A 12,477-nucleotide genomic window follows, 5' to 3' on the forward strand; every position below is an offset into this window, starting at 1 on the left:
GGTGCTTTGGAGAATAACTTGACTCCCTCCTCTTTGGGGCAGCCCCTGAGATACTGAAAGGCTGCTATTATATCCTCCCTCGTCCTTCTCTTCATTAAACTAGACATACCCAATTCCAGCAACCGTTCCTTATATGTTTTAGCCTCCAGTCCCCTAATCATCTTTGTTGCTCTTCTCTGTACTCTTTCTAGTTTCTCCCCTTACCTAACAGAAGTCCCAAAGAGATGTAGAGTAACACTCAACTACGATAGCAAATGCCTTTTGAATCTCACAGAGACAGTGACTGTGTGCGTGGCAGGTTCTTTCTATGTGTGTGTGTGTGTGTGTGTGTGTGTGTGTGTGTGTGAGAGAGAGAGAGAGAGAGAGAGAGAGAGACTTTTGGACTTCTTTCTTGCCTGTTGTGAGCAAAAAAATTGCCTCTTGAGACAAATCAGCCAAGTTTTCTGAGTTCTTTAAAATCATGTTTTTAATTAGCAATATGCATTCAGAACTGAACAAGGATAATTTCCTGGAGAGTCAGTTACCTCCTATGGCATGGTTATTGTCTTAGCAGACGAGCAATTTGTGAAAAGTCTTTGGTCACTGATGGCTAGGCAAAAAAAAAAAAAAACACCATGCATTTTCAGTGGACTGTGGCAGCCAAAGATTACAAACTGGGGCCCATGGGAAACTTTTAGAAGCTTAATGGGTAGAATTTCTGTTTATTTTCAGAACAGAATGATATCTGGGATTTTGGGGAAGTAAAAAAGCTGTAGTGTATACAACACACTGTACATTTTTGGCACGCGTGGGGAAATCAAGAAAGCTTTCTCTTTGAGTCTTTGTTGTTATTTTCTTCTCCTGGCAAAACTGTGTTCAGTTCTTTGTGTACATTTCCCCCCCCCTTTATAGAGCTCTGAAATGAGGAAGCAATAGGTGTGCCAGTTAAAAGATTATAATATGCCTACAATCTAGTGCCTCGTTTGTCTTTTGTTAACACCACTACTATTAATATGCATGCTTAGGTTATACTCCAGACTATCCAAAATATAATTTTGTTAGCAAATCTCACCCTACGATGAGCTTGCATTATTTACCCCTATAAGATAAGATTCTGAATATATTTTAAGAGTTCTATGAGTTGATTTCCTAAGGTCTTTTTTTAGAAAAAAAACAAACCAGAATCAAATAAAGTTTGGCTTGAGACGCAAATGCTACATAAGGGAGCCTTTACATCCACAGCTACTAATTGGCTGGGTTCCCACAACATACTTAACAGGGTCAGTTGAAGATTAGCGTGGCATGGGACTGCCAGAATGGGTTAATGGTCAACTAACTCCTGGGGGGTTTAAATTTAATCTGAAACAGACCCTGTTATATAGAAAGTTACACTTGCTCTCTCCCCATTGAATTGGGTGATGGAACCCTTAAACTCAATCCATTAAGTTTTTTTTTTTTTTTTTGCATATTTAGACCTCCAAGAAAAAGAGCTGGAGAAAAAGTCTTAGTTGAACAAGAACCTGAAAATTCTGCAGGGCTGATTGGCTCATCTGGGTGGGCGGTTTCAACCGCTGCTTGCCTGGCCAATAGCAGGAGGCTAATGATGTCAGGAAGGATTGCCAGGTCATTCCAGGAATGCAGGTAGATACATGAGTTTCTAGGCCAATGATGGCAAACCATTAGGGCTTGGTGAGCCCAAAATTAGGAAAATACCTAACTTTACTCTGCTGGTGTGTCACACACCCTGCTCAAGCAAATGGTATAGGAGACCCTTACGCCATTTCAGACAAATGGTTGTCCAATCTCTTCTTCAAAATCTCCAGTGAAGGCAAGCTGTTCCACTGATTAATTGTTCTAACTGTCAGGGAATTTCTCCTTAGTTTCTAGGTTGCTTCTCTCCTTGATTAGCCTCCTTTTGAGAGCAGGCAACAGAATTTCATTTTTAATGCAGGCCAGTGTGCTCACAGTAAAAAATGACAATAAAAGTTGTCCTGTCCTGTCCTATTCTATCCTGTCCTATCCTATCCTATCCTATCCTATCCTATCCTATCCTATCCGCTATCCTATCCTATCCGCTATCCTATCCTATCCTATCCTATCCTATCCTATCCTATCCTATCCTATCCTATCCTATCCTATCTCCATCCATTTTCTTGTCTTGCCTTCAGGTGCTTTGGAGAATAGGTTGACCCCTGTTGTATACATTACTTACCCTCAGGTGATGGTCTCTTTCTGTTGACATCCCCTATAGTCTACTCTAGGTTGCTCCGGGTTACATAAGGTGTTTATTCTTGAAGCAGCTTTGGGGAATGCCCTTTCACAACCTCTTCAGCCTCTAAAAACTAGACAAAACCATGCCCTATTCCTGCACCATTTCCAGAAAGTCCACAAGAACGCAACCCATTCTCACACATCCTTTGCAGCCTCCAAAAATTTCACGAGAACAGGGCGTGCTTTCGAAAATACAGATAGTGTTCGACTTACGAACACAATTGAGCCCATAATTTCTGTTGTTAAGTAAGACATTTGTTTAGTGAGTTTTGCCTCATTTTACAACTTTTCTTGCCACAATTGTTAAGTGAATCACTGCAGTTATTTAAGTTAGTAAACTGGTTGTTAAGCGAATTTGGCTTCCACATTGCCTTGGCTTGTCAGATGGTCACAAAAGTGAGCATCTGATCCTGCAACACTGCAGCCGTCATAAATATGAGTCAGTTGCCAAGCATCTGAATTTTGGTCATGTGACTATGGAAATGCTGCAACAGTTGTCAGGAAAATGATCACAATTCACTTTCTTCAGTGCTGTTGTAACTTCAAACTGTCACTAAATGAATTGTTGTAAGTCGAAGACTACCTGTAATTGTTTTCAGATTTTGGTGAATGCTGGCATGTCATCCAAAATGTCATGGCATGTCACCTTTGACACAGGCATCATAGATTCGCCATCACTGTCCTAGGTATCTCCTGGAGCAAGTGGGCTGGGATCTGTAGTCCCTCCTTGTGACAATTTGTATTGTCAAACCCACCACACTAACCATCACTGGTTAGTGATGGTTAGTGTGAGCCGAGGTGGCGCAGCAGTTAGAGTGCAGTACTGCAGGCCACTTTAGCTGACTGTGTTCAGCAGGTCAGCGGTTCAAATCTCACCGGCTCAAGGTTGACTCAGCCTTCCATCCTTCCGGGGTAGGTAAAATGAGGACCCAGATTGTTGGGGGCAATGTAAATATATATATACATTGCTTACTGGTGTACACCGCTTAGAGAGTGCTTGCACTTAAAGCGGTATATAAGTCTCATAAATAAATAAGTCTCATAAATAAATCACTGAGATCTGATAAGCTACGTACAGGTAGTCCTTGAGTTATGACCACAATTGTACCACAAATTTATTTTTCTAAATAACTAATAACTGTGGCAAGAAAAGTCCTAAAATGGGGCCCCATTTTAGGACTTTTCTTGCCACAGTTATTAAGTGAATCATTGCATTTGTTAAATTAGTAACATGGTTGTTAAGTGAATCTGGATTCCCCATTTCCTTTGCTTGTCAGGAAGTGGCAAAAGGTGATCACCTGACTCCGGGAGACTGCAAGCATCTGAATTTTGGTCACATGGTCCATGGGGATACTGCAACAGTTGTCAGGAAAATGGTCACAATTCACTTTTTTTAGTGCCATTGCAATTTCAAACGTCACTAAATGAACTGTTGTAAATCAAGGACTACCTATATGTTCTTGTCTGGCAGGCATTTATTTTAAATCCCCCCAAATATTTCTAATATTATTCTGGTCCTTCTAGTTCAGTTAGAGGGTAATGAATATATCAGTTATGATTTGGCCTACTTTCTCATTTCTCCAAGGCAAACCAAGGTTTGCATCATTTTGGTCTTCTAAAATCCTGAAAAAAATAATATGAATTTCTGTAAAAGTATACTTTATGTATGCATTTTTCCTACCAATTTTCTCTGACATGTTTTTGAAAAATTTTCCCCATTTATGTGTAGGTTCTTTCTATGTGTGCTTTTTCAACCTGGCAAATTGCATTAACAAAATCAGAAAATATCGATTTCAAAGGCAACTATGTATCAGTTTACGCATTGAATCAAGATGTATATATTAAATAAAATAGCATTTAAAGATGAGCTGAATTAATTTTTCCACATTTGTGCTGTCCACACTGTATCGTTTACAAAGTAGATTGATGGTCTTTTCTTTCAAAATTAGCTTTCTAAGCATTTCTCCATATCTGGACTGCAAAAATCTGGGCAACTATTACATGGTAACAAAGATTTAACCATTTCGTGGTTGTCTGGATTTTGCAACATTAAATATGGTGGTCCTACTGTTTACAGAAAGCAAGTGTTCAATGAAGGCCAGTGTCCAAAATGGACGGGGCCACTCATCACCCCCCTTTTTTGTTTCTTGTCTTCTCTTATATGAGCCGTGGTGGTGTAATGGTTAGAATACAGTATTGCAGGCTAATTCTGCCTACTGCCAGGAGTTTGATCCTGACTGGCTCAAGGTTGACTCAGCCTTCCATTCTTCCAAGTTGGTAAAATGAGGACCCAGATTGTTGGGAGCAATATGCTGATTCTGTAAACCACTTGGAGAGGTAAAGCACTATGAGGCGGTATATAAGTCAAAGTGCTTGTAGCTCTCTTCTCTTCTCTTCTCTTCTCTTCTCTTCTCTTCTCTTCTCTTCTCTTCTCTTCTCTTCCCTTCCCTTCCCTTCCCTCTTTCTCTTTCTCTTTCTCTTTCTCTTTCTTTCTTTTTCTGAGAGCTTCCTTTTTTCCCTGCTTCCTTCCCCCCCAGAAATTGCTTAGGAAGTTATTCATTTGCTGAAGTATTTTGAAATTAGGATGCTTCACGCTACCAAGTTAGGGTCACTGTAGCTTTTCATCAGGTTTTCTTTCTTTGCACCCAAATGCTAGTTTGGTGTAGAAGTTAAAGCTCCAAGCTAAAAACCAGAGACCATGAGTTCTAGTCCCATTTTAGGCACAAAGCCAGCTGGGTAACCTTTGGCCAGTCATGTTCCCTCAGTCCTAAAAAGGAGACAAGGACAAACCACTTCCGGAAATCTTGTTAAAAAAATTGCAAGTAACCAGGAGCCAATGGTCACTCAAACGGAGACATGCACACACAAAAGCTGGAAATGCCAGAAATGGAAAGTCTAACTGCTTGTATGTAAGGAATGTATTTTGCCACTGATCCACAACCTTGCTGCAATTTTATCAGCTCTTCCTGGGAATAGGGTTTTTTTCAATCAGAAAAGTGGCATATATATGAGGGGGGAAAACATTTACCTTCTTTAGCTCTAATGCCTTATTCCAAAATTTGGTTCTTTACTTTGGGAAAGAATGCTTTTTAATGTATAGAGTATATTTTACTTGTTGCCATAGGATCTAAATTGCAATCTGTCCATTATTCAATGCTGCAGATCATCTTCTAATACCAGACTTGATGTTCTACAAAGTAATTTATTCTGAAGGGAAATGCAAAATTCTTTTCTTTCTTCCCTCTGAAAAATAGAAATTATACCATTTACTTTATATTGCAGTATTACTTTATATTTCATCTTATGATCCTTTTGACAAATTGAATAGAAGGAACGTAAAAAGTATGCTTTCAGCAAGCTATTGAAACCAAACATTGGCTTCAACAGCAAACTCCACACCTCTGACCTCCATCTCCTAAAAGTGTCATCTAGTGTGTTGAGGAAAGAAGATTAAATCCTCGGGGTGGGAATGAAACCAAGGTTTAGTAATGAATGAAAGTCCAGGGATATGTTCTGTCTTGGGGAGAGAGAGAGACAGACAGATTCGATACCATTCGTCTTGATTTTATTGGTTCGGCTTTGATCTGCAATGTTGAAAACCGCTTAGAATAAGCATCAGTACATGTGCGTGCAACTAAGCAATAAAAATCGTACTCCAAAGCACCTTATTAAAACAGAGTGATAGAAAATATACGGGAAAGACGTGCAGAAACATAATAATCTAAATTTTGGAAAAATGGATTTTTTTCCTTGCATTGATATTCTCTCTATGAAGTTTACCCATATGAGAAAATAAATAAATAATAAAACAAATCATTGTTTTTCAGTTGATTTCTGTGTCCTAAAATGTAGGACAAGGAGAAAACAGTCGGGACTGAACACACTCAAAACTGTAGAGATGATTGTAGATTTTGGGAGAAGCCCTCCTATTCTACCACCTCTTACAACACAGTATCAACAGTAGAGATCTTCAAGTTTCTAGGTTGTATAATATCTCAGGACTTAAAATGGACACCTAACATCAAAAACATCATCAAAAAAGCACAACAAAGAATGTTCTTCCTGTACCAACTCAGAAAGCTCAGACTGCCGAAGGAGCTGCTGATACAGTTCTACAAAGGAATTATTGAGTCTGTCATTTGCACCTCTATAACTATCTGGTTTGACACAGCAACCAAACAACACAAACACAGACTTCATTGGATAGTTCAAACTGCAGAAAAAAATAATTGCAGCCAGCCTGCCTTCCATTGAGGACCTGTATACTACACGAGCCAGAAAGAGGGCTGTGAAAATACCTACAGACCCCTCACATCCTGGACATAAACTGTTTCAACTTCTTCCCTCAAGATGACACTATAGGGCATTGCATGCCAAAACAACTAGACACAAAGACAGTTCTCCCCCCACCCCACCCTGTCATCACTTTTTTAAGTAACTAATTCCCACAACAATTGTCTATGCCCTGGGATGTCAAACCACCTAGTAGGGCTGTATTACTTATTATCTCTCTCATCTATCTTATTACCTATGTCCTTAGATTCTTAGGACTATAACTTGTTGTTGTATCTCATGATTTATGTTGATTGCTTTTATTTAGTATCCTATTACTATTTATGTTGATTGCTTTAGTGTCCTATAATTATCACTGAGTGTTGTATCTATGATTTATGATGATTGTATTTTATGATTATGAATATCACTTGTTGCTTGTATGTACACTGAGAGCTTATGGACTGGAGACGAATTCCTTGTGTGTGTCCAATCACACTTGGCCAATAAAGTATTCTATTCTCTTCTGTTCTGTTTTTTCCTGGTTACAAATATCAGTGCAAATAAGCTGCAACAATTCTGCTTGAGATCCTCATTTATAGCTTCTTTGGGATAATACATAATTTATTATGGAAAGCTAGATCCTACATTTTCTACATCCTACATTCTACATCCTAGAAAATTTAGCTGGACTTTTAAAAAAAATCCCTTCTTCTCCTTCAGATGACACACATGACCGATACGGACAGGTCCTCAGATCCTACAGAAGAAGAGAGTTCTAAAGAGAATTGTCAGAGCCCAACTCTTGGAGGTGGTATTTTGAAGTACAAGACCCGATCTCAAGGTATTGTTATTTTTTTATATTGGATAAAGAAACATGGAAGAGTTGGAAGACTGTTGAGGTCAGGTTTACCAGCATACTGTTACCTCCTTGAGAAACAAATTATAGTTCAGAGGAAGAATAGAGTTATCAATGAGAAATACCTCTACTGGAGTTCTTAAAGGTTTCTGATACTTACAGTTAAATCATACCGAGCTACATAGGTGTATCATTTCGTTCCCAATAAAGAGCAACTTCTACTACTCTTATCTTTGAGGCTAGATTTTTAAAGTTAAAGTAGTGCTGGACCAAAAGACTTATATTATTTTCTTTGCTGAGCCATATTCCATCTCCTTTAGTTATTTGAGGTACTTATGGCCTCTGGATTTGTGACCTTTTAACAGTTAGAACATGTATCTCAAATCAGATTTTAATAAAATGGTAATAATTGAGAAGGGTCAAAGCCTTTAAAAAGATGAAACACAAAGATAATTACGGCAGCAGTGTAAAAAGAGCCATCTTGCTGCTCTTCTATGTGAGGACAGAGAAACCCATCAGTGTTGGCAGAACCCAAGGACTGTATCAGGTGAACCTCTTCAAAGCAGGTTCTCCACAATTTTAGGATTGCGATTAAGAAAGATTGTGATCTTCACACCATCCTCCAGTTGGCAGGGGGATTTAGAATTGGATTACTGCTGCTGATTGAAGTACACAGGATGAAAGGCATGAGAGAAAGTAATTCATAAAGTTTCTCACTGTCTATCCTTTGAGGGTTTTAAAAATATCAATCAATCAATCGGTTTATTACAGCCATAAGGCCAGACATAATCAAAATATAACAACAGTGACAATTTTACTTTCATATTTACATAATATAAAACCATCAAACAATCAATGTAATATAATCCGAAATTCTCAAAATAAAACATCATATTAAAATTTTTCAGACCTTGATAATGGTGCGATGTATTGTGCAAATGGTGGCACAAAATTGGGCAACCTGAATTGATATTTTTGGATCCTTATCCGAAAGTAGCAACTTTAGATAAAATTCATATCCCCTACCTGGAAACTTCTTCAATATCGGATATATAAAAATCTGTCTAGAGTCTTTATATAAAGAACAATGAAGCAGCATATGGCTTAGAGTTTCTGTAGAGCCATCACCACACAATTGAAGGTGCATAGGAATGCCCTTAAACTGATTTTAAAAATATGAACCTGCACTTGATTTGATTGTATGCATAAACTATTTTTTGCTTTTTTACCTGGAGCTCAGATACAGAATAAGAGTTCTGTCTTTTTTTAAGTCAGTAAAAAGTGCTGTTTATTTGTGATTAAATATGCATTTTGATTTTAAAAAAGTGTGTTCTGTCATTTCCTTAATAAATTACCCCTGCCCATATAGCCACATGCATGCATATGGGCACACACAAAGATAAAATTTATTATTGTTGTTTAGATGTTTTAAGAAATGCATCCACCCATCATTTCTCAATGGACATTCTAAATTCCATTAGAACTGACAATCTTAAAAGAGGCTTTGATGCGTGTATAATAAATTTTATCCCTGGGTTATTCTTTAGGGGCGGCAACTCGCTTAGAATCTGTGGGAGAAGATGATGAGTTGACAGTAGAAAATGGAGATGTGAATTATGAACTACCAATGAAATATTCCCGGGGAGGCAGAAAGCATTCCTTACCGCAGCATTTGGACACAGGAACCAGACAAGTGAGGAAGAGGGGGGGGGGGGAAATGGCATCATTTGAGCCAAATAATTCCTATTTTAACTATTGGTAATTGATGGAGGGAGCAAAGATTAAAACAAACTCAATCATGAACCAGAATGCAAATGCTGTACAGGTAGTCCTTGACTTACAGCCAACATTGGGAACACAACTGTTGCTAAGCAAGGTGGCTGTTAAGTAAGTCGCACCTGATTTTGCAATCTTTTATTTTTGCCATGGTTGTTAAGCGAATCGCTGCGGTTCTTAAGTGAATCGGGCAGTTATTAAGCGAATCCAGCTTTCCCCATTGATGTTATTGCTTGTTGGAAGCCAACTGGGAAAGCCTCAAATGGAGATCACATGACGCTTGGAGATTGCAGCCATTGTAAATACAGGGCAGTTGCCAAATGCCTGATTTTCAGTCCTGATCGTAAGTCATTTTCAAGTGCTGTTGTAACTTTGAATGGTTGCCAAATGAATGGTTCTAAGCTGAAGACTACTTGTAATTACAATTAAGGAGAATATTTGTAGCTCAGGGTTGCAAAGAGGGGTCCTTGATGCTCTCTGAGCTTGCTCGTAATTCATATGCCAGCAAAGGTTATTGTGGTGCCTTATTTGTATATAGTAGACTATTTATTTAATCTGAATAAAAATATACAATATATTGCAGAAAATTTTGGAAGATACTACCTTATGTTCTCTGGTACTTATCTTGATTTATTTTCTACCCTGTTTATACATACACACAAACATACATATATATCGTAAGCCCTAGCCCAAATATAAGCCCTAGTTTTGGGGCGAGGCACGCATTTAAAAATCAAGCTAGGGCGGGGGTGGGGCATGGATCTGCCCCATGCTCCCACACCCACTTACCCCGCAGCCAGGCCTCTTCTCGCCAGCTCACTTCTTCTGAGGTGTCTTCTGCAGCCAGGACTGCATTTCTCAGTCAGAGGCCTTTCCAGAAGGCCACTGCAGCCGAGAACCAAGCTGTGGATTCAATCCATAGCTCGGTACTCAGCTGCAGAGGCCTTCCAGAAAGGCCTGACTGCGAAATGCAGGCCAGAATGCAGCTGTAGAATTAAGCTGCTCCTTCAGCCGCAGTAGAAGTGGACCTGCTGGGTGGGGTTATCGGTGCCAGAGATGAGTATAATAGACATCCCCTGAAAATAAGACCTGGTACCTCTTTTGGAGGCAAAAAAAAAGACCCAGTCTTATTATATATGTGTGAGTGTGTGTGTGTACTGTATATATGTGTATATATGTATATATGTATGTGTACACATACACACACATTTAGGCACTTGCATGTAACCATGATCTAATGACTATTTACTAACCGGAAACCAAGATTAGACAGCCTATAATTGAAACAGAATCATTCTGAGTTTTTTTGCAATTATTGTGTTTGTTCTATTTCTGAAGGAATACCACATTGTTAAGAAATCCACTCGTTCGTTGAGTGCAGCTCAGGTTGAATATCCGTGGCGACTTACCCAGCCATCTATTATCTCCAACATTGTTCTGATGAAGGGGCAGGGCAAGGTAAGAATGAAATAAAAAAAGACTTTAATATTGTGTGTCTGTCTAGGAATCTAAGTCAAGAACTCTTCTGAGGACCCAAGTTGCAGAGGGCTGTTCTAAAATTTATTATAGCAAAAGAGATGCTATTCCAGAATTTGGAACCACTTAATACTGGTAGTTGGTGCAATGTAGGGGAAAAAGTGATATCCACAGTTCTTGAGAATATGGGGTCACTGATGGTAAAAGTTTTGGGGTCTGTATAAACACCGTATACTCCATTTAGGTTTGTTTAACACTGCAGAGTCCACTGTTTGTGATTAGAAATTAATCAATGATGAGAGCCACTTTAGTTAGTGGTTAAAGCATCAAGCTAGAAAGTAGGAGACTGTGAGTTCTAGACTGGTGGTTCTCAACCTGTGGGTCGGGACCCCATTTGGGGTCGAACGACCATTTCACGGGGGTCGCCAAACAAGGCTGTCCGCCATTTTTTTCCCCTTTTCTTTGGCCACGTCCCTGGCATTCGGTGATGTATAAGTGGTTGGGGGTCACCACAACATGGGGAACTGTATTATGGGGTCGCGGCATTGGAAAGGATGACAACCACTGCTCTAGACAATGGTGGGTTTCAAATATGTGAACAAATAGTTCATTGTGTGGCTGCCGCTTCTGGAAGTCCATTCTGGGCCTGGGCAACAAAAAATTAGCTACCGGTTCTGCCAAAGTGGCTGAATCTCACCATTGGTTCTAGACCCACCTTAGGTGCAAAACCAGCTGTTGACTTATTGGGAAGATTCTACTTGGGTTGCCTCTGAAGAAGAGTCAGGAAATTCGGTGCAGAACTTGATTGCCAGCATTTTAACAGATTCAGTGAGGTTTGCCCACATAATTCTAATTTTAATTGGACATTTGCCTATTCATTTCAGGTCTCTTTCTCTTGCAGTCTGCCCATATCTTAACATATTTTGCCAAAGCTATATTTCAGGCTCCCATTGAAAATGCAGCATGCAGATACTTCTGTTGGTTCTAAAACCTAGCATTGTGCTGAGATAGTATATTCTCCCTTCCTTTAAAAACTTTTTCTTTCTTACTGTTTAACAACAAAGATGAAGAAACCAGTTTAGTTAGTTCAGTTTACTTGATCAGATTCTTGTTGTTTGTGATTTGGGAAGTTATGGGATATTTGTCTATGGAGATTCTTATGAGGCATTTATTCCTCTCCTTTTACCCTAATTTGTACCTATGCTGCAGGGTCTTGGATTCAGCATTGTGGGGGGACAAGATTCTGCCCGGGGTCGTATGGGCATTTTTGTAAAGACAATTTTTCCAAATGGGGCTGCAGCAGCTGATGGCAGGTTAAAAGAAGGTACGCTTGCAAAAAAACAGATTTTGGTTAGCCTCACAACTTGTTTAAACTAACTACTTCCCAAGCCCATATTTACCTATCCTACCTGTTCCTCCTGCCAAACATGTAAGCTGGAGAACAAAAACTCATGACCAAGCTGAATACAGGTAGTCCTTGACTTACAACAGTTCATTTAATGACCATTCAAAGTCACAATGATGCTGAAAAAAGGGACTTTTGACCGTTTCTTTACACTTATAACATTGCAGCATCTCTGTAGTCACGTGATCGAAGTTCCGGTGCTTGGCAACTGGTTCATATTTATGACCGTTGCTATGTCCCAGTTTCACGTGATCCCCTTTTGCAACCTTCTGACGAGCAAAGTCAGATTCACTTAACAACTGTGGCAAGAAAGGTCGTAATATGGGGCAAAGCTCATTTAACAAATGTTTCACTTAGCAATGTAAATCAATTGTGGTCATAAGTTGAGGACTACCTGTAATTTGTTGACAGAACCAGGCTTTCCTTCTGTTCTTGGTCC

At 39.3% G+C, this 12,477-nt stretch overlaps 1 protein-coding gene across 2 annotated transcripts in view; it reads left to right on the forward strand.

Annotated features, from left to right (window-relative positions):
* The first annotated feature begins 7,248 nt into the window (after nucleotides 1-7,248).
* Nucleotides 7,249-12,477, forward strand: part of LOC120316073 (PDZ domain-containing protein 2-like) — a 55,865-nt gene continuing 50,636 nt past the window's right edge. For both annotated transcript variants that reach the window (XM_039361256.1, XM_039361257.1), the window contains exons 1-4: nucleotides 7,249-7,366; nucleotides 8,929-9,074; nucleotides 10,496-10,615; nucleotides 11,843-11,957. In XM_039361256.1, coding sequence (XP_039217190.1) covers nucleotides 7,255-7,366; nucleotides 8,929-9,074; nucleotides 10,496-10,615; nucleotides 11,843-11,957 — 493 coding nt within the window. In that variant the 5' untranslated portion in view covers nucleotides 7,249-7,254. The remainder of the gene's footprint in view (nucleotides 7,367-8,928; nucleotides 9,075-10,495; nucleotides 10,616-11,842; nucleotides 11,958-12,477) is intronic.

The sequence above is a fragment of the Crotalus tigris genome, unplaced genomic scaffold (genome assembly GCF_016545835.1).
Source record: "Crotalus tigris isolate CLP2741 ecotype Arizona unplaced genomic scaffold, ASM1654583v1 scf7180000019225.73910, whole genome shotgun sequence".
Lineage (NCBI taxonomy): Eukaryota > Metazoa > Chordata > Lepidosauria > Squamata > Viperidae > Crotalus > Crotalus tigris.